Source organism: Colletotrichum graminicola (genome assembly GCF_000149035.1).
Source record: "Colletotrichum graminicola M1.001 genomic scaffold supercont1.32, whole genome shotgun sequence".
NCBI classification, from domain to species: domain Eukaryota; kingdom Fungi; phylum Ascomycota; class Sordariomycetes; order Glomerellales; family Glomerellaceae; genus Colletotrichum; species Colletotrichum graminicola.
In genome coordinates, this window is record NW_007361036.1 from 205,414 (window position 1) to 229,331 (window position 23,918).

Here is a 23,918-nt window from a genome sequence, read left to right on the forward strand (position 1 = left end):
AGTCGAGCCGCTAGCAAGCAAACGGAACAAGCGGCTGTGCGGCGCTTCCTCGTCCTAGTCTTGGCCCGGGCCCCCTCCCCCCCCCTTCTGCAGCGCAGAGGACGGGAGCGCATGGGTTTGTCGTACCTCACCAAGTCGCTGCCTGTGGTCCGATGTGGTCAGACTGGGCAGACGGACCCCTACGGAGAGGGAGCTGTGTGCCTCTGCTGTTTCCCCCCTCTCCCCTCTCCCCTTTCCCTCCAAGGTTCTCAGCTGTGCTGGCGTTGCCTCGATCCCGCCGCAGCCGTCCGCAGCCCCCCTCCCGTCTCGTTCTGCCTGTCCGTCTCCGCGGTACCTGCAGGGGTGGGTGGGTGGTCTGCCCGGCAAGGCCCGTTGAGACTTTATCCCGTCGGCTGGCTGAGTTTTCAGGGACAGGTTTGGGTTGGTGGGCTGCCGTGAGGGAGGCGGAAGTGGTTAGTTATGATGTTTTGATGTTTTGACACGTCTGTTCTTTTTGTTTTTGTTTTTCCCCCTGCCCTCTTGGACGCACGCCCGGCTCTTGTCTTGAGCCATATGATGTCTCTCGTTTTCCCCCGTTTGCTTGCTTCTTCCTCCGGCGTTGTTTCCTTTCCTCCAAGTTTGCTGTTTTATCGGGGTTTTCTTCTTGAGCCCTCGCGTCCCCTGGCGGCCATGTCTCTCGACACCTTGTAAGACGCAAGTCTTTGTTGTTGTCCCCCCCCCTTCTTCCTCCGGCCCCGCGAGTCTTGTCATTCCGCGGGTGTGACGCTGGTCGTTATCTTGTTCAGCCGGCCGGCCATTCTGTGCCCCAGACGGACGTCACTGGTCCCATACGTACCGGACGCTGAAAACGTAAACAGAGTACACCGCTTAACCTCTGCTACGGCCCTCTCTCTCTTTTCCAGGCGCTGCAACATCGAGCGAGGACTCGGCGTCATACCGGGCTGAGATATCGGCCGGTTCGACCCCGCTTTCTGGCCATCCTCGCCGGACCCCCGACATCGCTTGCCAGCCGGAGTCGGACGCGGGCGTGGAGAACGGCCGGAGCCTTGGGAGAGAAAAAAAAAAAAAAGAGAGAGACCCCACCTGTCCCCTCTTGCGCCGTCGAAGAAAGCCGGGACAAGGGTTGTATCTCCCCTCGAGCCAGGACACGGCCAGAGCGTCGAAACGTCCAAAGCAACAGCGACCCGGGGATCCATGAGACGCCGGCACGGCATTTTGGGTTTGGGCCGTCTTGTAAGCGAGGTGCGGCTGCAACAGGCGAAACGATAAGCATAATCACCCGAAACGCGTGCCAGAGAGGGAGCGCCCTTCTCCGGTACCTGGATCCGAACCAAGTGCCAGACCGACGATATAGAGAGAGAGAGAGAGAGAGAGAGAGAGAGAGAGAGAGAGAGAGAGAGAGAGAGAGAGAGAGAGAGAGAGAGAAGGTCGACGAAGACGAAAGGACGGGCGCGCGAGAGCTGTTATTGAGCGACGGGTGTGGTTGGGGTTCGGTTGATTCTTGTGCTGGCTCGGAATTCGAGATCCGGTACGAGCCGGTATCGAACATTTGGCGGAAGGCGGTGCAGCGTTACTATTAGGCAGACCGCGGAAAGAGGACGGGGTGGTGGAGCGACGAGCAACCCCTGGAGGGAAATTGCGGACGCGGTAGTGTGGGTGAGTGAGAGATTGCAGGGTAAGTGAGAGTGGGTGAGAGAGCGGGTGAGAGTGAGTGAGAAAGTGTGAGAGTGAGTGAGAGAGAGTGAGAGTGAGTGAGAGAGAGTGAGAGTGAGAGCGAAATGAGTGGGTGGGACGGCTCGATGGAAGCAACAGAAGCGACAGGGAATACAGGGGCGACAGGGGAGATAGGGGTGGGGCCGATCACTGTATCCGTAACTGGCCTGCAATTACTCCAAGGACAGGGTGGATGCCCCACCATGGGGACTGACGCCAGCGCCAACGACGCCATCAACGCCCCGCCGAGTACGAACAGCTGCGGCTGCGGACAGGGAATTATTACTGGCCAACAGCCTCCAGTCGGCCACCGTCAGACAAGCAACTTCAAGACCACGAGTGGCCCTCAAAAGAAATTGACGCCGCCACTGCAGCTACACGAACGCAAGCTGCTCAGGGTCAGTTCCGTTTCTGTCCGGAGGCCAGTCTACTCGTTGTCGAGCGACCAACAACAAGAACAACAGCAACATCAACACCACCCTCACCCCGACGGCCGACTGCTGCGGCGCTCACGTTCGCTCTCTGTCCTCCATCATCACCATCACCATCATCAAGACCCGTCGCTCAACCAAGACTCGCCGTTCCTCGCGCGACACATCCGAGTCTATCTGCAGCCAGAGACTCAAGACCAAGCTTCATCCGAGCAGAAAACCGACCGAGAACAAGGCCAGACACAGCCACCACCACCACCGCAACCACGACCGTCGTCACCGCCGATACAGCTACGACTGCTACAACAATTACAACTGCCACAACAACTACAACTACCACAACAACCCCAGCCGCGAGAACCTCCCCCTCGACCTCCCCCTCCGCCGCGTCTGTATCCGGTGCCCGGCAGGAGAAACGGCGTAGGAATCGCAGTCCCTTCCCTCGGCTCTGCATCCCGCAGCCGAGCCACCATCGCCAACTTCAACCGGAGGTACCGACAGACCCAGGCGCACCTCTCCGTCGTCTCCAAGACCACCGCCCAACACCGGAGCTACTGGCCCGACGACTTCCGCGACCCGCGTCACGGACTCTCCATCAGGCTCAGCTCCTCGCCCGATACCTCGACGCGGCAGATATCCCCCGTGCCCCCAGTCCCGACCATCCCGAAATTCCTTGTGGGCGACCTTCCGAAGCCGCGTCTCGCCGAGATCGGCCCTCTCGAAGAGTAAGTTCCTTTCGTCTTGTCGTATGTGACCGCGCGATGTGTGTGTGTGAGAGAGAGAGAGTGTGTGTGTGGGTTGCGCTGCGTTGCGAGGAGTGACGGAACGAGAGACGAGACCACCAGACCGGAACCGATTCGACGAATACACGACGATACAACGGGATACATGGCGCATAAGAACTCGAGGAAAGGGCATGGCGCCTCGCAACCAGCAAGTGGCCATGGCATAACAAACTCGAACCCGGCAACAGGCTCCGAACTCGAGAACTGCGTCGTTCTTGCTCATCTGGTTCATGCGAGAACCCTACCAGTCCCTCTTTCCTGACACCTTCTCGTCCAAAACCGTATGCTCCCAGACCACGGCGGTCAAGCCCGAACTCAAAAACGTCAACCGCGCATCATTACCTACACCATACCCACCTGACGCCCCATCCAATATTTGAACTCGTCCTCCCCCTACCACCCCACTCGCACGCCGTTGGCCTCCAACGCCGCAACTGTAATATGGCGACCATGCCTTCCTCGACATCTTCCGTCCATCACCGTTCCCGCCATGGTCTCGACAACCTCTCCTTCGCAAAAGCTCGCTCTCCGCCAACCAGGACTCCCCTTGCAGCTTCTTTGACTGATAGCTAGCCTCGCCTCCTGCGCAGAAACCCTTCGCTAACCTCTTCCACCCCCGCAGCAAGCTCAACGAGCTCAAGTCCCCTCGCCTGCCCTGCCACAGCAGCCGCTTCGCGTCTAGGCGCTGGCGCCCTCCCTCCTCCGTCTACTCCAGGAGCGGCGACTTTGTCTCCCCCCTCTCGCCAGAGTTTGCCAAAAAGGCCACCATCGGGGACCATAACGCCGTCTCCCCTCTTTCTCCAGACTTCGCCAACGTGGCTTCCTCCAACATGTACCGCTCCGCCGCGGCGGAAGTCTCCCCCCCGAGCTCTCCTGACATGGCGGCTCAGGTGAAACGGTAAGTCATGGATGGCCTCCAAGAGCAAACACCGGACACAAACACACGCACGCTCGTACAAAACCTCCCTTGCATTTTGAGTCCCTTGCTGTCTCCCGACTCCACGTGGCATGCCGTTTGTGCTTTTTGCCGACACCCGATCCATGCCAGTCCACCGCTGACCATGTGTCTCTCATTCAGGACAACCGCCCCAACGCAGGGCCGCAATGTCTCTCCCATGGACTCTCCCACTACGTCGCAGCTCGACGTCGCAGCCGAGCACGGCTATTCAGACCAGCAGCAGCAGCAACCGAACCCACAGGTTCGGAAAAAGACCAGCATTCCCATGTTGCGCCGCGAGCGCCGCAAGAACCAAGAGGTCGCCGCCAACACTCTCCGCGAGTCAAAGTCCCAGCAGCGTCTGCGGATCCAACGCGAGACCAGGTGGGATGACATGACGGGCGAACCCACGTCGCAGGACAAGGGCCGTGCGGGCCAGGTCCGACCGCAAGAGTTCGCCCAAGAGTTTTCTGCCAACATGGCCCTCGGCATGTCCCCGGCCGCCCTGAAAGCCATGAAGAACGCACCACAGACGCAGACCTTTGGCGACCGCCTGCGAAGGTTGCGGCCCATCGGCGGAAACAAAAAGCAGCAGCAGCAGCAGCAGCAGCAGCAGCAACAACAACAACAACAGCAACAGCAGCAGCAGCAGCGGCAGCCTTCTCCCGAATCAGCCACAGCCGTCGTTGAGCCCATTGACGAGCGCCCGCCCTGGCGCGGCGCAAGCGGACGGACGCCCATGGTTAAGCCCGTCCGCGACACCAAACCTGCGTCGCCTCTCAGCATCCCTCCCCAGAGCACGAGACGTGCGGCCGTTGGGCCTAGGCTACCCATCGCGGGTGTTACCACCTCCCCGTTGTCCCCTGTTAGCCCCCCAAGATCTGAAACGTCACCGCGCTCAAGGACGCCCACCGCCAGAACTGTGCTCAACGCCCCCCGACAGCTGACTGCTTCTCCTTCTCCTTCGCCCTCGGCCACTCGAACCCCCGCGCCCGCTCAGTCCTCATATCCCAGTCCCCCCAACTCGAGCGCTGATGTCCAGTCGCCCATACATGCGACGCCCGACGCCGCTACTGCTGCCGATGCAGCGACTCTGCAGCCTGCAGCCTTGGCGGTACCCCTGCCTGCACCCCTGTCGGGTCAGCAGCAGGGCGCCCCTATTGCCCAATCAGACCGTGACAAGGCTATACGGAGAAAGCCCCATCGTGCGAACCCGCTAGGTCTGCGCGCGCCTCAGCCGTCGTACACTTCGAGCATCTACTCTGAGCAGACCGTCCGGTCACCAACCTTTGACGAGCACGAAAAGCTTCATCAACCTCGTGCTCCCCCGTCGCCGGTCGACCACAAACCCGCTGCCGTGGTCAACGAAGCTGCGGCTCATGCTACCTCGGGTTACAACCCCGCGGCCGTCTCCACCTCAGTCACACCTCGCGAATCTGCAGAGACGGGTTCTGCCCCGGTTCAGTCCCCCCACCAAGCTGAAGGGGTCATGAACCGCAAGCGCCCAGCTGTTATCAAGTCGACGAGCCCTTCGATCAATCCAGATCAACCCATCGTCATCTCCATGTCGTCCCCGTACATGTCGAGCGCCTTTGCCGAGGCACCCTCGCCGCCTCCCGCCCGAGCACAGCTGCCCAGCCAGAGAGAATCGCTGGCGCGGACCAGTCCCGCCAGTCTGTTCAGCAACTCGAGCCGCCCCGAGTCGGTCTGGTCCACCAGCAAAGCCTTGCCGCCGCCCCCGACCGAGACATGCATGTCCAACGACCGCGTCGGCTACCTCAATGCCCGGCTCGATTCGTTATCCAACCGCCGCATCAACATCAACAAGGCCATCAGGCAGATGACGGAGCTCATGCCGACCGACCACATCCTGGCCAGCCAGGCCGTCCTGCTCAAACGGGAAGCCGAGAAGCGCAAGGTGGAAGCCCTGAAGATCGAGCTGGCGGAAATACAACGCGAGGAATACGAAACCGGCCTCAAGCTGCACCGGGCGTACAAGAGAATGGACCGCAACGCCGACTACGAGCCCACAACGCTCTGGGTGAGGAGAGTTACCAACTAGTCCCGGCCTGCCGCGAGCAGCAGGTCCCGCACGAGGGTGGCTTCATTTCCTGGCCTTGTGCGTAGCGGCCGTCAGGACGGCAGGCGTTGTTGGTACGGTGTGGGTTACGGGCAGCGGTTAAGCGTTTCATAGGGGTTTAGTTTACATTGTCGGAAACGGGCATTCGAAGCGAAGCATGGAGCTTAGCGGTCCCTGGTCTCACAGTTTGTCCATCCATGCTGGATGATGATGGTCTTTGGGAGACCAGATTGAGTGAAGGGAGGGATCAACAACCATGGCAGTGTCTTTGTGGGTTTTGTTTTTTCTTTTTCTTATTCTTTTATCTTGTTTTTTTTGATACCTCCTTCTGCGGAAGAATTCTAGAACAGAGTCGTAGAAAACTAATTGATCCCCCTCCCTCAAGCTATCTGGAAGTGGTGTGTGTGGCTGGTGCATGGCGACCCAATGTATTTGAAACCGTGGATGATGAGATGGGTGGCCTCGATGCCATGTTGCCATGGTTCAAAGGCGGGAAGATGGTTTCTGCCTTCCGAGGGCACCGTCCGCGCGCGGGTTCGCATGCGCATACGGCGTAACGTCACCCAGCGTCGAAGAAGAAGCCAAGGGAAGCTCGAGGCGGAAGCGCGACACCCGAACACACGATGCCTAGTCCCCCCCAACAACAACAACTCCAACCGTCCCTGGGTCCGTTCCCGTGAACAGGGGAGGACCATGGCTTTCTTTCTTTTTTTATTCTTTTTTTTTATTCGCTGCTGATCGTCTCTATCTTTAGGCTTTTTCTTGTCTCGTCATGGGGAGGGGTTGGTGGTGTTCAGCCATCGTTTAGGGCGCGAGTCGCGGCTCCCAAATCCGATTCTCGTGTATTACCTCGTGTACATTTTTTATTTAGAGTTTGGAATCGAACGCGAACTCTTTTTTTTCTTTTGCAAATAAAAAATAGCCGCTGCGTTTGATAAGTTTATCAAAGAAGGGGGGCGGAAGAGCCACCTGACGGCGGCGCCGTACTACGGATAGACCTTCCTTCTGTCCGTGTGTGGTGTTTTGTTTTTGTTTTGTTTTTGTCTTGTTGGGTGTGCGTCTTGGTCCCTGAAGCGTTCGGAATGGAAGGGGAAAAGGAAAGTCGGAGCGCGGTTGACGACGGCGTCGATGTTCCCCCCACCCCTGGTCTAGCGCAGGCGCGCGCGCGGACGCACGCGGCTCTGCGCCTGGATGGTTTTCGAGGGTGAAGATTGTTGCTATTTGGGGAATGGGAGGAGGAGGAGGGGATTCGCGCTGGAGAGAGCTGGCAGAGGTCTCGGTCGAGGAGGAGCGCGGAGCGCGAAGAAGAGGGGAGAGAGGCTTCATTTACCGTATACGATGGATGGTAGGGAACCAGTGTCGTCGTCGTCGTCGTCGTCGTCGTCGTCGCTAGGAACAGGACGGAGAGGGTGTGCGTGAAGCGGCTGCGGGTCTTTTTGCGAGGAGAATTGAGACAACCGCATGGCATAGCAAGGGCGGAAGGGCGTTCAGGTGCCGACTCACCACGGCCGTTGGTGTAGGTAGGTACCGCTCGTCTGGCTAGGGAGGCCTTGGTCCAGGTTCTAGTCTGGTTCTGGTCTGGTTCTGGTGTGCTTTCTATAATTATCGGCGCTTGGACTTCGGCTTCTGTTCTTGATAAGAGCCTGCGGCCAGCTGCAGTACAGTGTCTTCGCCGCTTGAACGGCATGTGCTGTGGTGATATGAGGAGGGGGTGTAGGACGGCTGGGGTTCAAGGACATGGCAATATGAGGGCATGACGGCGAGATTAAGTAGATCTATGGCCTGAGTAAAGATCAGTTCGTGGCATCTTGTTGGGTTTATAGTTTCCATTTCAGGCGCCCTTCTATGACATGTTGCAGAATTCCTCGGTTTCTGCGTCAACAGGATTAAACGTTTGAACGTGTGAAGCATAACTAATCAGGTAGTTACTAAACTCTATGCCTACGTGTACCCGAAAACGCATAGTAGTAGTAGTGGTAGTAGATAAAGTGTTTTATAGGGCAAAAGTGGCCCTCTTTACACCTAAACATATATAACAGGGTGTCTGGGCTAGTGGGTATACAATGCTGTTGTTTTACCCTAAAACAAGCTTTTGATATCTGTAGAGCTAGCTGGTGCGTCGTCTGTTGTTTGTCACTTTGTGTTATCCACTGTCACTTGCAATGTCTCTGTCGTAGGTTACTCTCATCCGGTACCGACTTATGGCCCACAATCCGCATCGGGCCGCACTGCACCCTGCCGTTCCACTCACCTTGAACCAAGTACTCGCCGGCTTTTACAGATGTCCTTTGGCAAACACCGGTTGCTATCCGCCTCTACCGTTACGAATCCTGGCCTCCCCGAAGACGGCACGACTTCTCCTCCACGACCGGTACCCGAACTGGAACTGCCACAGCCAGAAGCCGGATCCAACTAACGCCAACCCAACAAAGACCACCGCAACCACTACGATAACCGTGACCGCGAACCACGCGCTCAACTCCGCAGAAGCCCGCCACCCCCCGTCGTCATCCTGCTTGGCGGCCAACACCACCTGCATCGCCGAGAGGATCAGAGACAGCGCGGCGAACACGAAAAGGCGCGGGGCGGCGGACTCCTTGAGGAATTGCCGGATCTGCCAAAACTCATCCTCGTAGACTGAGGCCAGTTGATATGAACAAGACTGTTTCTTCTAATATCAGATTAAAGCTCAAGGCAACCAAGGGAAACCAAACAACAAATTTGTCGATTCAGTTGTTTGTCTAGAAAGAGCTGGCTATGAGTTGTTTATAAGTCACCATCATACAGATACGAAGCAGCTTATGTGACTGCGAAATTCCAGCCCCAAAGCATTGTCCAATGGCCCTAGTACAGCCTCCTTCTTCCCTAGCAGACGGACCTTCATCTTCATGTCATGTCTCGGGCTGGCCACCGTACCGGCCATCTGGAAAGTCAGATCTCTCACGTTGCGGTCGAGGCCCATATAGTCCACGCTCTGCGTTGTGCCGTTCACCACCGTCACTATGGTGAGAGGAGCATGGTCGTGCGGGCGAAGGTGTCCTTGGTGGTGCCGTCGCCGCCGAGGAGGACCTTGAGGCTGTGGTGGTGTTAGTGATCGGATTCAGTTTCACAAAACGGTTCAGAATCCTAGTGTCACCTACTTGGTGACGGCAGCGTCGATGAACTCATCGTTCGGCGTCGCGCCAGGACTGCTCTGGATCCTGTCAAGGACGATGCGGTAGAGGATGCTCTTGGTCTGTCGCCTGGAGGGCAACTCCTTCTCGTCCTGGAAGATGAGCAACCTCTCCGTCATCTCGCCCACAAGAGCACCCATCACATGGTCCTTGAGCGCCCGCTCTGCCGGGCCTTGCGCTTGTTCCATGGGTTCCACGTGTTGATGAATGTCGTGGCGGTGTTGATCGACGCGCGCAGGTCCTCCAGTAGCGGCGACCTGAGCTAGACGTCAAAGACGTCAAAGACAGCCCTGTCCGCCTCCTCTTCCATGCTGAAGGCGGCCCCCATCTCAGCGGCGCGCCCAGCCGCTCCCGGAAGACGAGGACCTGCTCGGCGATCATGCCGGGCTACGTCCGGGTCGGTGATGACGACCTGCGACTTGACAAAGGGCCGCATGTCGACGTGGAAGATGCCGCCGAGGGCGTACCTTTGCGCCATGATGGTATAGATGTGCTGCGGGTGGGTCGCCGCCAGCTCCTCTGGTGTGCTCCCAGATTCACGAGTGTTTGGGCTTATGCGACTGTCCCCCCGACGAACAATGGGTACTAGCACAAATAGAGTAGTACACACATGATAATCAGATAGTGTATTTACTATGTGTAAACATTAAAGATCCGAAACGGATATACGCTACCAAGTAGCATGAAAATAATCTAATATACGCACAAAATCATTGTATGCGCGCGTAAGCAAACCAGCATTTAGTTAGGAGTCTGCTGGTGCGACACAATGCATCCGTTCTCCCAAACGAAGTCATCGCCAGCGTGTCCGGTCCTGTTCACGCCCAGGTCATAGCCAACGTGGCCGTTGTTGTCGCTGAAAGAGGCATCGGTCGGGTAGCTTGAAACCGTCGCCCAACCCTGAACGGTATCCTGAGCCCAGTACTCCTCTCGGCTCATGGTGCCCCTACGCCATGTGCTCTGTGGAGAAGCAATCGTCAGCATTCGGCCGTTTGTGGCCTAGGCTAGGTAGTCTAGGGGGGAGGAGTCGATATATACCGTGAAGTTTGAAGCAAAGAAACCGAACGTCGCTTCGACGTTTTTGTCAAACAGATACGCCTTCTGGAAAGCAAACCAGCGATCGTATGTGGCTACCAGGTCGGGTTCGGGGACGATGGGTTCGCAGGGAGCAGGGGTTGGTGCTAATGGCGCTCCAGACTGCTGAGGCAGAGCCGCAGCGGCAGCCACGAGCAGTGCAAGAGGTTGGAGGAATGAGGTGCGCATCTTTGTGGTTTGAAGGTGTTGGCTGTTTCACGGGTAGTAGAAACGAGAAGAGATGGGATGAACAACACTACTGTTTCTCACGAACCCGAGTAAACGAGGACAGGTTGAAGTAGAAGTACTTAACCTACGGATACTCCGTATGCACTTCTCCATCTTACGAATACACTTACAAAGTTGGCGACAGGGCTGTCCGTTCCAAGGACCCCATTCCCGCTCTGGGGATTTTAGTTAGATAATAGGGGTGGATCGTGATTGGAGCCAAATATACTTAGAATAGAACCCGTGTTCATGCCAAACTTAAAATACGACGTATTAAGCGGTGTATCCGTACTATAGCTATACGACCACGGTTATATCGGAATTAAATTACCCATGTGTCACGTTTTCTGCTTGTGTAGTCGCCCGCCCCCTCGAGGCTATACCAATCAGAAGCCAGGATTCATTACGGAATCTTCGCGAAGGCCCTGCCCGTGTGATTAAGTGTTGCTATTTAAAACGGGTTGGGCAGATGACGCACATCAGGCTTCCGTCATCATATCCATCAAGCCAAGCTAGATGCCCTCTGTTGCATCTGGGGTGCCCTTCTCGCCCTTGATCGGCGGTCTTGCTCTGTATCCCAGAAGCAGTTCTCCCACGACTGTGAATGAGTACTGCGGTGGACGTGACATACTATGGTTTCCGGCCAAAGTCAATTACCCCTGCCTGGTAACTGATGTTCACCCCCTACTACGGGACTTCTCTTTTGTGGAATATTCCCCCTCTATTATGATGTCAGCTATGGGGTAACATCATAGGGGTCGTTGACTTACCCCTACCAACCAGTACGTTAGTCCCATGAAACAGGTCCCGGAAGACATGAGGGCCTGTGGCCTCGAGATGGGGGTTTCTAAAGAAACGATTGGAATGGTAACCATTCAGAACCTAGGACCCCGACCGCAGAGAGCATCAAAGTTCCAACACATTAGGTAGCGAAGAGCAGACGTTTCGAGACTCCTGCGGGAGAAGAGACAACGCAGTTTGACTTTTCCAGTCAGCCATCTGAATCGTAAGACGGGTTGCGGCCGCATGGTGGGACGGCGGGTCCCGAAGGATCGAATCGGATAATCTGATAAGATGATGACAGAGATAAATGGGCCCCAATCGGACGAAACTAGCACGGATGAGGATCCTCGGTCGTCCGGGAGTGAGTAGCACCAACGCCGTGCAGAAGGTTACCGGGAGCCTTCCCGGGAGCCTTCCCGGGAGCCTTATGATGGAAGGGTGGTGCAGCAATGCCGATGAACCCCCCCCGCTCTGCGTCGATCTAGTGTTCCTGGCGAGTCTTAGATCAACCATTGGACGTCCGAGGAATCCTGGCGGCGACTTCACGTTCGGATTCCGTCAGCGGCGCTCATTAATAGACGACTGCTCTCTCCCTCATCACATTATGGGACGCTAACCCAAGAGCTGCCGATAGAGGGGTTCGGTATGGCTCCTTTCCTTGCAAGCCTGCCACCGGTCTTCTCCGAGGTAGCTCATCACGATTGCCATGCGGAGAGGAGCTAGGCGTGATGTGGTTGTGAGTCTGCCGGCGTGTGACGGAGGGAACGTGTGAGTTTAAAAGAATCTGCAAAGACTGGCTGGCGAGGGATCGTCTCGTAAACGCAAATCACCGCCTGCTGCGACAAAAACAAAACCCGCCCGGTACGTTCGGGTTCCCTCGTGCTAGAGCAGAGGCCCTGACGGGAACAGCACAGCGACTGAAACAAGCGTTGGGATCGGCAAAAATGAGTGCGAGAGAGGCGTGTCATGGCTCTCGAATTGGTAGTATAAGCGGACACATGGCGGCGGGCGAAGATGGCTACAGCCGACCGTACGCCGATCCTATCCCGAGCTGTGTTTTTGCGGCTCGAAACCCTGCTCTGCCTAGAGACAAGTTGTCCCTCTCGAACATTGATCAGTGGTGTTTATTGGCCATCATAGCTATATTAGGCGTGGTAGGCCAACAAAATGCGTTTCGCGCCGGCCTTGATGGGATGAATTTAGGCTACACAAGCTAGACAAAAGTTCCTACCGTTTTTTAGTTGTAAATAAATGTTTCGAGTAGCCTAGGTAGTGAAAGGAAAATAAATGAACAGCAAAAAGGTAGGGACGAGCATGGCTTGTTACAAAACGTCAGGGAAAACAGCAAAAGTTTCCGAAACCGAGAATCGAACTCGGGGCTATGCCTAACCTCTCATCGAGGTGAGAGGGCATCATGTTGGCCACTACACCATATCGGATGTTGTTGTTGAGAGAAATAAGTTTGCCAATTATCAAGCATTGTGCGCCGGAAGTGGAGCGGCGACGCCGGGTTGGCCCTTGGTGCGCTCCACTAAGTGGCTTACATCGTGGAGGTGAACTGATTACCAAAAGAACAAGGCATCGCTCGTCACAGGAATGCGATGGGAGTGGTGCGCAACTTAAAGCGGCATTGAATCTCAAGAACAATTACGAAAGCTAGCAGTAGCGTGGTATCATCCTAGTAAAACTCAACGTCGTGACGTCAGCCCACCCCTAGCTCCTCCATTCGGTGCGCATATCTCAGCGCTGCCGAAGGCTATACATCCAGCCCATTCACGCAACAGCCACTCCTGACAATATATCCGTATCCTTGAATGACCATATGCGATTGCGGTATCGGTTTGTTTAAGCCGTCTTCTTGCCAGCGGCGACCTGTCTGCCCTGCGACGTGTAGTGGACGTACGCGTAGCCGGCGGCGGCAATGACGCCGATGATGACAAAGTTGCCTATGAGAATTCCTGTTAGCACACACACTCTTCTTCTAGCTTTAGTAAAGAGCCGTGGGGGCGGGGACTTACTCAGGACGAACTTTCCCAGTCCGCCAACGACGTCGATGGCGCCCGAGAAGATGTCCGAGATGAGGTTGACGATGCCGGTGAAGAAGCCGATGATGGTGTTGAAGAAGGTCTGGAGGACGTGGTAGAAGGCGTTGAAGATGGACGAGAGGAGCTCGTAGATGCTGCTGAAGAGGTCCTGGACGGCGTTGGTTACGGCCATTGCTGCGGTTGTTGTGTTGTTGCGTTGATTGCGCGGGCAAAGGTGATGATAGTATGCGGGTATAGGGTTGATTGAAGTGACGTGATGGGATTGTGGTGGGAATTTTCGATGCTTTTTAGAGCTTCATGAGTGAGCTCGAGAGTCTTGATGGTGCACGCGGACCAAACGACGTCCAGGTGACGCGATGCGATGCGCCCCCCCAAGACAAGCGAACGCAGGCGAGCAGGAAGGAGGCGCTGACAGCTGAACGGTCTCGAACCACAAAGTCGCCCGTGACGTCTTCATCGTGACGTCACCAGCCACACCCACACCCACGCGCCTTCCAGCCACAGGGCGAGCGAAACCACAGGATGCGGGAGGAAGGTACATGTACGTACTTCTCACTTCATACCTCCGGGAAGGAACGCGCCAGTCTGCGAATAAGGGGAGGAAGGTCCGGTCCGCTTACTGTGTTGGTGTGGCACATCCGTCATTCTCTCTCATCCTCACTCTCACACCCTCACACACACCCACTTCCTCATTCAAGCCACGTTCCTCATTTGCCTCCCCCGTCTCAGACTCTTGCCCCTCCTTAACAGGAATGCGTGGATAACTACACGAGCCTGGGGTCATGGCTTTCTGGTGAGACAACGATGAAAGATGGCAACCGGGTGGAATGTTGCCAAACCTGGGCTACGTAGCTGTCAGTTCTCCGACACCAGTCCAAGGGGCTGTCTATTTACTAACCTCGTTTCTGTCATCTTTGAGATGACTTCATGCTGGATGAGGAAAGGGCTTCATTGGCCTTTGTTGGTCTACCCCAACGAACTGTCCGTTGTCTTGCCAGCCCGACCATGATCTCCAAATCCGCCATCATTGTTTTCTCAACTTGTCTTCCGGTATTTCATTCAGAAGTCGATGTTTAGACCTGATGAGTTGAACATGCCTAATTGATAATTGCCTGCCAAGTATTACTATCAGTAAGTTTAGCTTCAACTGCGGGGCTGATTGTTCCAAAGATGAGAAGCGAAGGGGGAAGAGTTAACTCTTCTCCCTAATGGCTTACCCGCCTGCACCAAGTGTCAATGGATAGGGTAGGCTCATCTCACCAGCCTCGGCCGTCGCACGTGGTCGCCCCCCGCAAGAATTTACAACAGAGTATCCGATGCGGCCCCCCACGTCTTGGCGTGATAGTCAGTCCCTCTTGGGGATACGGCTCAAGGCAAGGGATGCCATGAGTGTGAACTACCAGTGTGGCTGGTGTTTTGAAAGTAATCAGGGTTATTACTCGGAGGTAAAGTAAGTGGCCACGGCCGTCTATACCCTATACCACGGGCGATAGACTATATCTAAACGGCGGCTGGTTTGCAACACCAGAGAAGGCATCCCAGTGATGCCTGAAGGCTTCGTCGCTGTGGCGTGTTTCCAACCATACAAGGCGTCGAGCATAGATAAGAGTGTCGTCCCAGCAGGTCAATTTGGTTGCATGAACAACATCTCTTACCCTCCTTGTAATACATTCATAATGCTCGGTTCCGTATGAGGCTGCCATGCCTATGGTCAACAGCCAAACATCTAGGGAGCCGTATTCATGCGGTATTGTATGCAGTTGCTCGAGGTGGTTCATGAACCGACCCAAAATGACGTTGAACATCACCGTATGCGAGTAATACGTCGGCCCTTGGATGATGAACATGTAAAGTATAATGGCGTTGCGTACGCACTCGGAAGCCGGAGACTGGGTGTCCATTCCACTCGGTATCGACAGTAGTAACCGATGAATGACAAAGCATGTGAGGTCGTGAAGGCGTGTAGGTGCGAGAGGCATTTTCTGCGCCCGTCGAAAGATATTGCGCAGGCGCACCGCCACGTCTCTGACAGTGTAGTCAATCTCGATGCCATCTAGCTCCGATATATCTTCGTGGAAGGCGGCCGAGTCGAGTTGCCATTCTGGGGGAGGAGGAACCCCATCGCCTGTCCCGGTGTCGTCTTGCGTCTCGAACTGGGGCTGGCCCGTGACGATCATTGACACCCTTTGGGGGCTGTGAACACAACGCCTTGGGCCCGGGAGTGGGACGCTTCGACTCACCAGCTGACCATTCTCGCAGTGAGCGGGCTGGTTTGCCTCACTGCGTTGATGCCGCCTCTCATATCGACCAGCTTCTTCACCCCCGCAACGTGCATCGTGCTGACCCGGGCGTTGCCCTTGCCGAACTGACATGGGTGCGTCCTTGTTAGTGAACGGTCACGGCGGGCATAGAAGAACGAGACTCGTGGTTCTCTACAGTCTCGATTCTCACCTCAATTGCCGCCAGGGTGATGACAGAGTTCATCGTTCCGTCCTGTATCGCCAGTGACGTGTCTTCGACTTTGCGTCGCAGTAAGGCCACCGAGTCGGCCATCAGGATCTCGGAGGACTGGAAACCCTTCCGGGCGAGCAACTCCTCGTCGAGGCACGCCGTTTGCAGAGAGACGTGGAACAGCGCCGGGTCGCCGAGGGCCAGCGGCCACCACGAGACGAGGAAAGGGTTCGAGGTTGCGCTCAGGTCCAGGGGGTAGTATTCGAACGCGATCTTGTGGAGAACTGCAAGGGGTTTTAGTGAGCCAATCTTCTGCCACCGCAGAACCTTAAAATCCCCCCGCCTCCCCCTCCCGAATAAAAATCAACCGGACGGGCTTGCGTACAGCTATGTATCAAACGTTGGACTTGCTCCCGGGGAAGCCTGGTCTGCGGATAGGAGTCGAAGGGATCGAGGGACCCGAAGCGGTAGTTGATCAAAGCACCCAATCCGTCCAGACCAGCCCCGGACGATGACGATGACGACGACGCTGATGCTCCGTCCCCCGGCGCCGGCCCGAAGCCAGCCGGCCCGGCCGTCAGGGGTTCGTTAGCATACACGCACAGGACCTTCCGCTTGATGCAGCGAGAGCACTGCGGTGTCCGGAGATCGCAGCTGTGTTTGGATCTTGCACAGGCGGCACACGACCGGCGGAGAGTTTGACGCATGGCGCGCGTGAGTGCGTGTGTGTGTGAGTGGTTAAAGTTGACTCTTGTCCCTCCTCGCGTGGACGTGATACTGCGAGACTGCGAAACCAGCGAAAAGAGAAGGGAAGATGAGGGTGGTCTGATGGGGGCGGGAATGGACACTCCTATGGCCCCGAGTTTGTGCGAGCGTGCCGAAGGGCCGTTGATGAGGCATCGTGCTATGCTTACTATGTAACCCGCATTGCGGCGTCCTGACCGAAACAGGACTAGTCGCCGCATTCCCCATCGCGCGAGGGTCTGGTCCCCTTCAGGCTTCCCCTGTCAGCTCTGGTTTTGCTTGAGAATGAATGTGTTTGCCGAACCGGGTTTAGTCTCCGCAAGTCATGGACATGCCAAGGCCTGGCAGGGCTGGCTCATACCATGTGTGGAACGGAAACGAGCCGGTCATTGCAGGTGTCGCAACGAGAGACCATCGAAACGAGCCGCTCGGGTATAGTGCTAATGGAATCGGTGTTTGGAGGGCAATTCGGAGCCCATAATCTAGTCTTTATATAAGAAAGCCGCAGACGGCCGGTCTCTGCCATTTGAATCAAGGTCAACTTCTTGTACTCACCCCAGAGCTTCGAGATGGCTTCAGTGGTCATCGACACGCCCGTCGCGCAGGCCGAGCTGCAGCAAACATGGTCCAACAGTACATCACACTTCCCGGGTAGCCTCCCGGGCTTCTTCGCCGGCTGGCCTACTTGGCAGTATGCTGTGACATTTCTGCTCGGTGTTGTAGTCTACGATCAAAGTACTATTCACCTCCAGCCTGTGCAGTGTGTCTCAAGCTGACTCCATTAGTTATGTACCTCAAACGCAAAGGTTCAATCGCAGGTCCCGCGTTCAAGATTCCACTCATGGGACCCTTCCTTCAAGCCCTGCATCCAAAATTCGAGGAATACCTAGCACAATGGGCGAGCGGTCCCCTAAGCTGTGTATCCGTCTTCCACAAGTAGCCAACGCTCTCCAGAGGCCCCTCCCCTACATCCCCGACTAACTAGATTATCCCAGGTTCGTTGTGCTTGCGTCCGACCGAGACATCGCCCACAAGGTCTTCAAATCACCCGCCTACGCCGAGCCGTGCATCGTGCCCATCGCCAAGGACATCCTCGGTCATAAGTCCTGGGTCTTCCTCCAGGGCAAAGCCCACGCCGAGTACCGCCGGGGCCTGATGCCCCTGTTCACCAACAAGGCCATGGCTACCTACCTCCCTGTCCACGAGAAGGTGCTGGGCGACTACTTTGCCAAGTTCGTCGCCGCGAGCGAGGCGGAGCAGGGAGGACCGACGGCCTTCATGGCGCTCTTCCGCGAGATCAACTGCGCCCTCTCGTGCCGCACCTTTTTTGGCGACTACATCTCCCAGGACGCTGTGGAGAAGATCGCCAACGACTTCTACCTCGTCACCGCCGCCCTCGAGCTCGTCAACGTCCCGCTGTCCATGTACGTCCCTTTCACCAAGGTCTGGCGGGGCAAGCGCGTGGCCGACGCCGTGCACGCCGAGTTTGCCGCCTGCGCCGCCGCCTGCAAGGCCAGGATGGCCGCGGGCGCCGCACCGACCTGCATCGTCGACCACTGGGTGCTCCACATGATGGAGTCGGAGCGGTACCGCGCGCGGGTCGCCGCGGGGGACGACGCGGGCGCCGCACGGCCGGCCAACGTGATCCGGGAGTTCACCAATGAAGAGATCTCCGAGACCCTCTTCACCTTCCTCTTCGCGTCCCAGGACGCGTCCAGCAGCGCCACGACCTGGCTGTTCCAGATCCTCGCCCAGCGGCCCGACGTCGTCGAGCGCGTGCGCGCCGAGAACCTGGCCGCGCGGGGCGGCGACGCGACCAGGCCCTTTGACCTGCCGATGCTCGAGTCCCTCACGTACACCAACGCCGTGGTCAAGGAGGTCCTGCGCCTCCGACCGCCCGTCATCTTCGTGCCCTACCTCGCGACCAAGAAGTTCCCCGTTACGCCCAGCTACACGGTCCCCAAGGGGTCCATGATTATCCCGTCGTGCTACCCGGCCCTGCACGACCCGGAGGTCTACCCCAACCCGGACCTCTTCGACCCGGACCGCTGGATCACCGGGGACGCCGAGTCCAAGACCAGGAACTGGCTCGTCTTCGGCGCGGGGCCGCACGACTGCCTCGCCAGGCGGTACGTGCCGTTGACGATGGCGGCGATGATCGGCAAGGCGACCTTGGAGGTTGACTGGAAGCATCACGCGACGGCAAAGTCGGAAGAGATCAGAGTCTTTGCGACGCTGTTTCCTATGGTTAGTTTTCCTCCGCTAGATACACGCCAATATTAAGTGGTATCACTGGCTAATTGAGAACCCAGGATGATTGCCAGTTGAGTTTCACCCGGCGGTCTTAGACCTGCATCTTGGGCTTGAGTGTTGATGGACAGGAGAATAATTGTAAATGAGCGATGGACTTGTAAAGTTACATAATGAAGGGTGGTTTGACGGGGGGAGGGGGAATGCCGTATGAGAGGTTTCTAGAGACAAAATTTCACACCGGATGTTTCTACGTTCGTCCACACGGACTTTTCTCTTTGATGCAAGCTTCTCCTGTGAATTTCTATTTGATAAGATTCATTTTGGTATCGTGTTCTTTGTTCGCCTTGGTTACTTTGTTCCAACAACAAACTGATCCGCCAGCTCTTCGAGAACTTCTTGCTCCTCTGCAGTCGAACGCCAAACCTTCCCAGCCTCTCCAGTTCTTGTGAGTGGGCAAGAAACCGGCAATGAGGGGAGGGGTCGAATATAGTATTCAGAGCTGCCCACTACAGCATCCTCCCTCATCAGATTGTTTCGTTTCTGGTTGCTGTTCATAACCGTCAAGCCTCGCTTGCGCCTAAGTGTACGGGGACGCGGATGCGGGTTCACAGGGTTCTGCAACTGCATCGAAGGGCTTCGCGATACGTCTTCACTGTGGCCAGCGACCTCCTGCGCATTTGACAAGTCCTTGGATGATGCGGAGTCTTTGTGGCACGCCGTTGGGCCCGGAGACGCAGGGTCTGATACCTTTGGCTGCATTTCTGGTCCCATAGTGCTGGCTGTTGTTATGGGGGATACGGGCATCAAGACAAATCCGGTGTGACGGTGTTTTCTGGTTGAGTGATGACTTTCTGCAAAGATGTAGAGCCAGGTACTGGCAAATTGGATGGCGCTGACGATTCTAATATGCAGCAGTCAGATTGTTGCGGCGCTCTGACTGAACAGGTTGATAAATCCTGGAGATGAGCAAAGAGTTGAAGACAACACTTTGTGTGCATTCTACATGCTAGTGTGAGATCAACTGCTTATATCCCTTTTTTTCTTCTTCCTTTTTGGACAAAGCTGTATGACCTCGATCTTTGTACATACTTGTAGAGGCTTCCAGCAATACGTTGTTGTGAATGAGCACAACCTTAGGGAAAGGCAACAGTGAATCTTTGATAACAATAACAAGGCTGTCTATATAACAATCGCCTACTTATTGTAACCAAACAAACTACTGAGCTGCAGCCAAAGACTTCTTGTCCACGGGGATCGCAATCAACTCAATTCCTTGCACCCCGTTGGAGTTGGTGGGGCCAAGCGCGTTGTCGCCGTCTTTGGTGCATTTGCGAGTCATCATCTTCAACTTGAAAAGCGGGTCGGTTAGCTCAGTTGGTTAGAGCGTGGTACTAATATTTAACCAGAAATGTTGAGCAATGCCAAGGCCGGGAGTTCAAGCCTCCCACTGATCACATATCTTTTGCATGTAGGAGCAATTGACCGTCATGGCACTGGTCGTCCCCGACTTTTCTTTTCTGCCCTCGGGCCTAGTAAGGCACGAATGACTCTGATGTGTTGGAGTTTAGCTAGAGTCGCTTCTTTTATCATTGGGCACTGCTTTGTTAAGTAAGAAAGCCTGAAACCAAGGTATAAAGTTGTGAATCGAAACCTCGAAACCTCGACATGGGTCCATTTCTATTCAGCCAGGCTACATTTCTGGTAGTATAAGGCCAGCTAACTGAGGTGCTATGGCGGGATAAGAAGTCCACAATCTCCGGCGCGACCAACGAGAGGCCAGTACTTTCCTCACGATGCACTCCTCTTCAGAGTCCGGTAACGTAAGCCTATGGACAACATTGTACAGCCGCACATTAAACATGCCGTTGTGAGCCTCGCACCAACATCACAGACGCGGCGTTGCCCTCGAGCTCTCTATGCAACCACGGGCTGAAATGCATATAGTACCGGTTTTTATTGTAGTCATATGTCTATATGTCTAGGAACTAGCTCCCACAGATCTCTTGATTCACATCTTCTACGAGGGTCATCAACTCTGCATCTTCAGCTCAAATCACACATCCTTCGTTATGTCGCTGTGATGCAAGAGCCATGCCCTGACGGATCAACCAGGAGCGGCGGAGTATGCTTCGGAAGAAATACCAGCACTTACTGGCTAGTAAGTGGTTATTGCGAATCTAGACACATTTTATAATGTGCCAACGTTGACCAAATGGATTGTTTACAATCCGAGCCAGAGTTGTTCCATGCATGTCGGAACGTCAGGGTGATCATTGCCAATGTTGTCTACCTAGCATAGCGGCTAAACATCTAAGACAAAAAAAAAATTGTAATGGGTGCACCGGCGCTAAAGTGTATTACGGTAGACGGCGAAACCCATAAGGTCACAGGTTGAAGTTTTACCTGGTCAATGTGATGGCGAACGGTATGAAATGAGAATAAGACGATGTGTATATGGAGATAAGTTGAGAGCTGCGGTTTAATGCTCTCCACAATCGCCGGATCTTTCGTTTAGACAGCCAGCTATAACGAAAGAAGATGGACAAAGAAAAGCGCTCTGCAAGTTGCTGCGGTGACACTGGGCCGACTAGCTAATGATTATTTAAATTCCTGATCCATTGTGCCTCGGCTTCCTTGGCGATCGGGGATTTACCCCGCCGAGGAAGGCCATCGAACAGCCCAAAGTCCGAATGCGCCGAGTTTGGATAAGCAATACCAACCCGAGATGAGGTAGGTATGTAGGTAGCGTCAAGCCTTGAGACAAGCAGAATCGCTAATGCAAGGTGCTGACAACGGTAAAGGCCGATGTCAGCCATCCACTTCCATTGCCTATCGCCGATGAATTATTAATACCCAGAGGGTTATCATTCTACCATCAGAATCAGCCGCCACGCGACGCCGGTACCACCGGTGGAGGATCGGCCCATAAGCACCCTAATTGCAGATTCGTGCATTGCATGGCAGCCGCTAGCGCAGAGGCAAAAGGAAAATCGGCATAGGATATGGCCCGTGCCTGTCAGCAGGTTGCAGCAAATACCCAATTAGCTGCAGGTATCTGTCGTCTTGAGTTGGTTAGAGATGATGTGTGGCAAGGACTGCGAGGTTTTCTTTGTTTCCCCCAAGTAGGTATCCGTACTGGACTTTATCTGACTCGCAACGGACCTCGGCTGGGGATGTAGGTAGCCCACGTACGTAGCATCGAGCAAGCGAGCAGCAAGCTGGACCCATCGGAAGACCCGGGGTTTTTGTCGGAGATCTCTCCAATGACATGCCTGTATTGCTGAACATTAACCCACACTATATTCGCAAAGCGCGTCATAGAGTTCTGGTAGCCACGAAGCTGGTTTGCACTAGCAGTCGCGGGAGCAAAGCCCAGTGTGGCCTGGCACAAAGCCTGCCGCCGGCACGACGGCTGTTCCTGGTGTCCGTGGGAGGGCTCCGCATCAGTACGGAACACAAGAAAGCATAATGCCGTCTTAACTCCAGCTAGCTCCGGCATAGATGCTTCTCGATGACATGATGACCGAACCTATAGTTGGACCCCGGTTCCTGAGCTCAGGGATGCCGTCATGGACTTAGCCCTTGGGGGAGCTCAACTCTCTATGCGTATATAACAGCATTACACCCGCGCGCTACCTGTGCAGATTTCCCGGCCATCGAATGTGCTTCAGTAGCAGAATTCGCAAACGAAAACACACCCAAATCATCTCAATCCCTCACGACTGACTCGCCACAACAATGACTGACTACAAGTTCGAAGGATGGCTTGGCCACAACCCCGAGAGCGCCAATGGAAACATGGAATGGGGCTCCTTTGAGCCCAAGAAGTGGACGGAGGACGATGTTGACATTGAGATTTCCCACTGCGGTATCTGCGGTTCCGACCTTCACATGCTTCGCTCAGGCTGGGCCCCAACCCCTTACCGTGAGTTTCCGACGTGTCCAGTTTCCTACCCCGCCTCGCTGCAAACGCGGGGCATTGCGTCAAGTCCCATCCCTCGCTAACATTTGCGCGCTTGCGAACAGCCTGTTGCGTCGGCCACGAGATTGTCGGCAAGGCCGTCCGCGTCGGTAAGAACGTGAAGCACGTCTCCGTCGGCGACCGCGTCGGTGTTGGTGCCCAGGCTCGTTCCTGCTTGCAGCCCGACTGCCCCGAGTGCTCCATTGGTCGCGAGAACTATTGCGCACGCGGCAACGTCGGCACCTATGGCAGCGTATACCCCAACGGCGAGGGCAAGTCCTACGGTGGTTACGCCGACTACAACAGGACCAACGGCCACTTTGTCATCAAGATTCCCGACGGTATCCCGTCAGAAGATGCTGCGCCGATGCTCTGCGGAGGCATCACGGTCTACGCTCCGTTGAAGGACAATGGCTGCGGGCCTGGCAAGACCGTTGGTATCGTCGGCGTCGGCGGCCTCGGGCACTTTGGAGTACTTTTCGCCAAGGCCCTGGGCGCCGACAAGGTTATTGGTATCTCGCGTAAGGCCTCGAAGAAGGATGAGGTCCTGAAGCTGGGTGCCGATCAATACATCGCGACGGACGACGACGAGGACTGGTCCAAAAATCATGCTCGCAGCATCGACCTGATCATCTCCACTGTTTCCAGCGACAAGATGCCTCTTCAGCAGTACCTGAAGCTTCTCAAGGTCAACGGTACCTACATCCAAGTTGGGTAAGTCGTCCACCCCATGCACCATATTTCGCGTATGACTAATAGCTTGCAGTGCCCCCGATGGTGGTAATCTTCCTCCTATCAACGCCTTCACCCTCCTAATGACCGGCATCAAGGTCGGAGGTAGTGGCATCGGTTCGCCCTCTGAAATCAGGGAGATGCTGGAGCTTGCGGTCGAGAAGAAGGTCAAGCCCTGGGTCCAGAAACGGCCAATGAAGGATGCTAACAAGGCGATTGTTGATATGGAAGCCGGCCATGCCCGTTACAGATACGTCCTGGTTAACGAAAAGCATGCCAAGTTGTAAAAAGCGGAGCACGGAAGCGATTTCTTTTGTTTTTTGGGTAAAGGTAGACATGATGAGATGACGAGATGAACAATTGAAAATTTATCTGGATTGACGGTTTTTTTCTTTTCCAAAATGCTCGTGCTAATCTTGCTACACATGTTATACGCTAGACATACCACATCTTGTTTAATTATCTTGTCAAACCTCAAGAAATAGAAGCCATCGCGAACGGCATGTTTTCCTACACGGAAAATCTCAC

The 23,918-nt window shown here is 55.4% G+C and overlaps 9 protein-coding genes and 2 non-coding genes across 11 annotated transcripts; 5 read left to right on the plus strand and 6 right to left on the minus strand.

The window, feature by feature from the left end:
- Window positions 1-1,916: 1,916 nt before the first annotated feature.
- GLRG_07723 (uncharacterized protein) lies at window positions 1,917-2,873 on the plus strand (the record flags this gene model as incomplete). The annotated part of the gene is made up of 1 exon (XM_008098282.1): window positions 1,917-2,873. The coding sequence occupies one exon, from the start codon at window positions 1,917-1,919 to the stop codon at window positions 2,871-2,873; it is 957 nt and encodes a 318-aa protein (XP_008096473.1).
- Window positions 2,874-3,379: 506 nt separating this feature from the next.
- Window positions 3,380-5,928, plus strand: GLRG_07724 (uncharacterized protein; the record flags this gene model as incomplete). The annotated part of the gene is made up of 3 exons (XM_008098283.1): window positions 3,380-3,400; window positions 3,520-3,827; window positions 4,008-5,928. The coding sequence occupies 3 exons, from the start codon at window positions 3,380-3,382 to the stop codon at window positions 5,926-5,928; spliced, it is 2,250 nt and encodes a 749-aa protein (XP_008096474.1).
- Window positions 5,929-8,251: 2,323 nt separating this feature from the next.
- On the minus strand, window positions 8,252-8,908 carry GLRG_07725 (uncharacterized protein; the record flags this gene model as incomplete). Its single annotated transcript, XM_008098284.1, has 2 exons — window positions 8,252-8,617; window positions 8,798-8,908. 2 exons carry the CDS (start codon window positions 8,906-8,908, stop codon window positions 8,252-8,254), a joined length of 477 nt encoding a protein of 158 aa, XP_008096475.1.
- A 38-nt stretch (window positions 8,909-8,946) lies between these two features.
- On the minus strand, window positions 8,947-9,597 carry GLRG_07726 (uncharacterized protein; the record flags this gene model as incomplete). The annotated part of the gene is made up of 3 exons (XM_008098285.1): window positions 8,947-9,022; window positions 9,087-9,381; window positions 9,486-9,597. 3 exons carry the CDS (start codon window positions 9,595-9,597, stop codon window positions 8,947-8,949), a joined length of 483 nt encoding a protein of 160 aa, XP_008096476.1.
- Window positions 9,598-9,860: 263 nt separating this feature from the next.
- Window positions 9,861-10,382, minus strand: GLRG_07727 (tat pathway signal sequence; the record flags this gene model as incomplete). The annotated part of the gene is made up of 2 exons (XM_008098286.1): window positions 9,861-10,079; window positions 10,158-10,382. 2 exons carry the CDS (start codon window positions 10,380-10,382, stop codon window positions 9,861-9,863), a joined length of 444 nt encoding a protein of 147 aa, XP_008096477.1.
- Window positions 10,383-12,556: 2,174 nt separating this feature from the next.
- GLRG_13195 lies at window positions 12,557-12,643 on the minus strand. Its single transcript has one exon. It is a non-coding gene; the product is annotated as a tRNA-Glu (tRNA).
- Window positions 12,644-13,049: 406 nt separating this feature from the next.
- Window positions 13,050-13,421, minus strand: GLRG_07728 (uncharacterized protein; the record flags this gene model as incomplete). The annotated part of the gene is made up of 2 exons (XM_008098287.1): window positions 13,050-13,150; window positions 13,223-13,421. 2 exons carry the CDS (start codon window positions 13,419-13,421, stop codon window positions 13,050-13,052), a joined length of 300 nt encoding a protein of 99 aa, XP_008096478.1.
- A 1,303-nt stretch (window positions 13,422-14,724) lies between these two features.
- On the minus strand, window positions 14,725-16,407 carry GLRG_07729 (uncharacterized protein; the record flags this gene model as incomplete). Its single annotated transcript, XM_008098288.1, has 4 exons — window positions 14,725-15,433; window positions 15,490-15,614; window positions 15,701-15,984; window positions 16,086-16,407. The coding sequence occupies 4 exons, from the start codon at window positions 16,405-16,407 to the stop codon at window positions 14,725-14,727; spliced, it is 1,440 nt and encodes a 479-aa protein (XP_008096479.1).
- Window positions 16,408-17,013: 606 nt separating this feature from the next.
- GLRG_07730 (cytochrome P450) lies at window positions 17,014-18,792 on the plus strand (the record flags this gene model as incomplete). Its single annotated transcript, XM_008098289.1, has 4 exons — window positions 17,014-17,179; window positions 17,230-17,380; window positions 17,440-18,691; window positions 18,757-18,792. The coding sequence occupies 4 exons, from the start codon at window positions 17,014-17,016 to the stop codon at window positions 18,790-18,792; spliced, it is 1,605 nt and encodes a 534-aa protein (XP_008096480.1).
- A 1,264-nt stretch (window positions 18,793-20,056) lies between these two features.
- GLRG_13196 lies at window positions 20,057-20,151 on the plus strand. Its single transcript has one exon. It is a non-coding gene; the product is annotated as a tRNA-Ile (tRNA).
- A 2,284-nt stretch (window positions 20,152-22,435) lies between these two features.
- On the plus strand, window positions 22,436-23,677 carry GLRG_07731 (zinc-binding dehydrogenase; the record flags this gene model as incomplete). Its single annotated transcript, XM_008098290.1, has 3 exons — window positions 22,436-22,622; window positions 22,724-23,372; window positions 23,425-23,677. 3 exons carry the CDS (start codon window positions 22,436-22,438, stop codon window positions 23,675-23,677), a joined length of 1,089 nt encoding a protein of 362 aa, XP_008096481.1.
- Window positions 23,678-23,918: the final 241 nt, after the last annotated feature.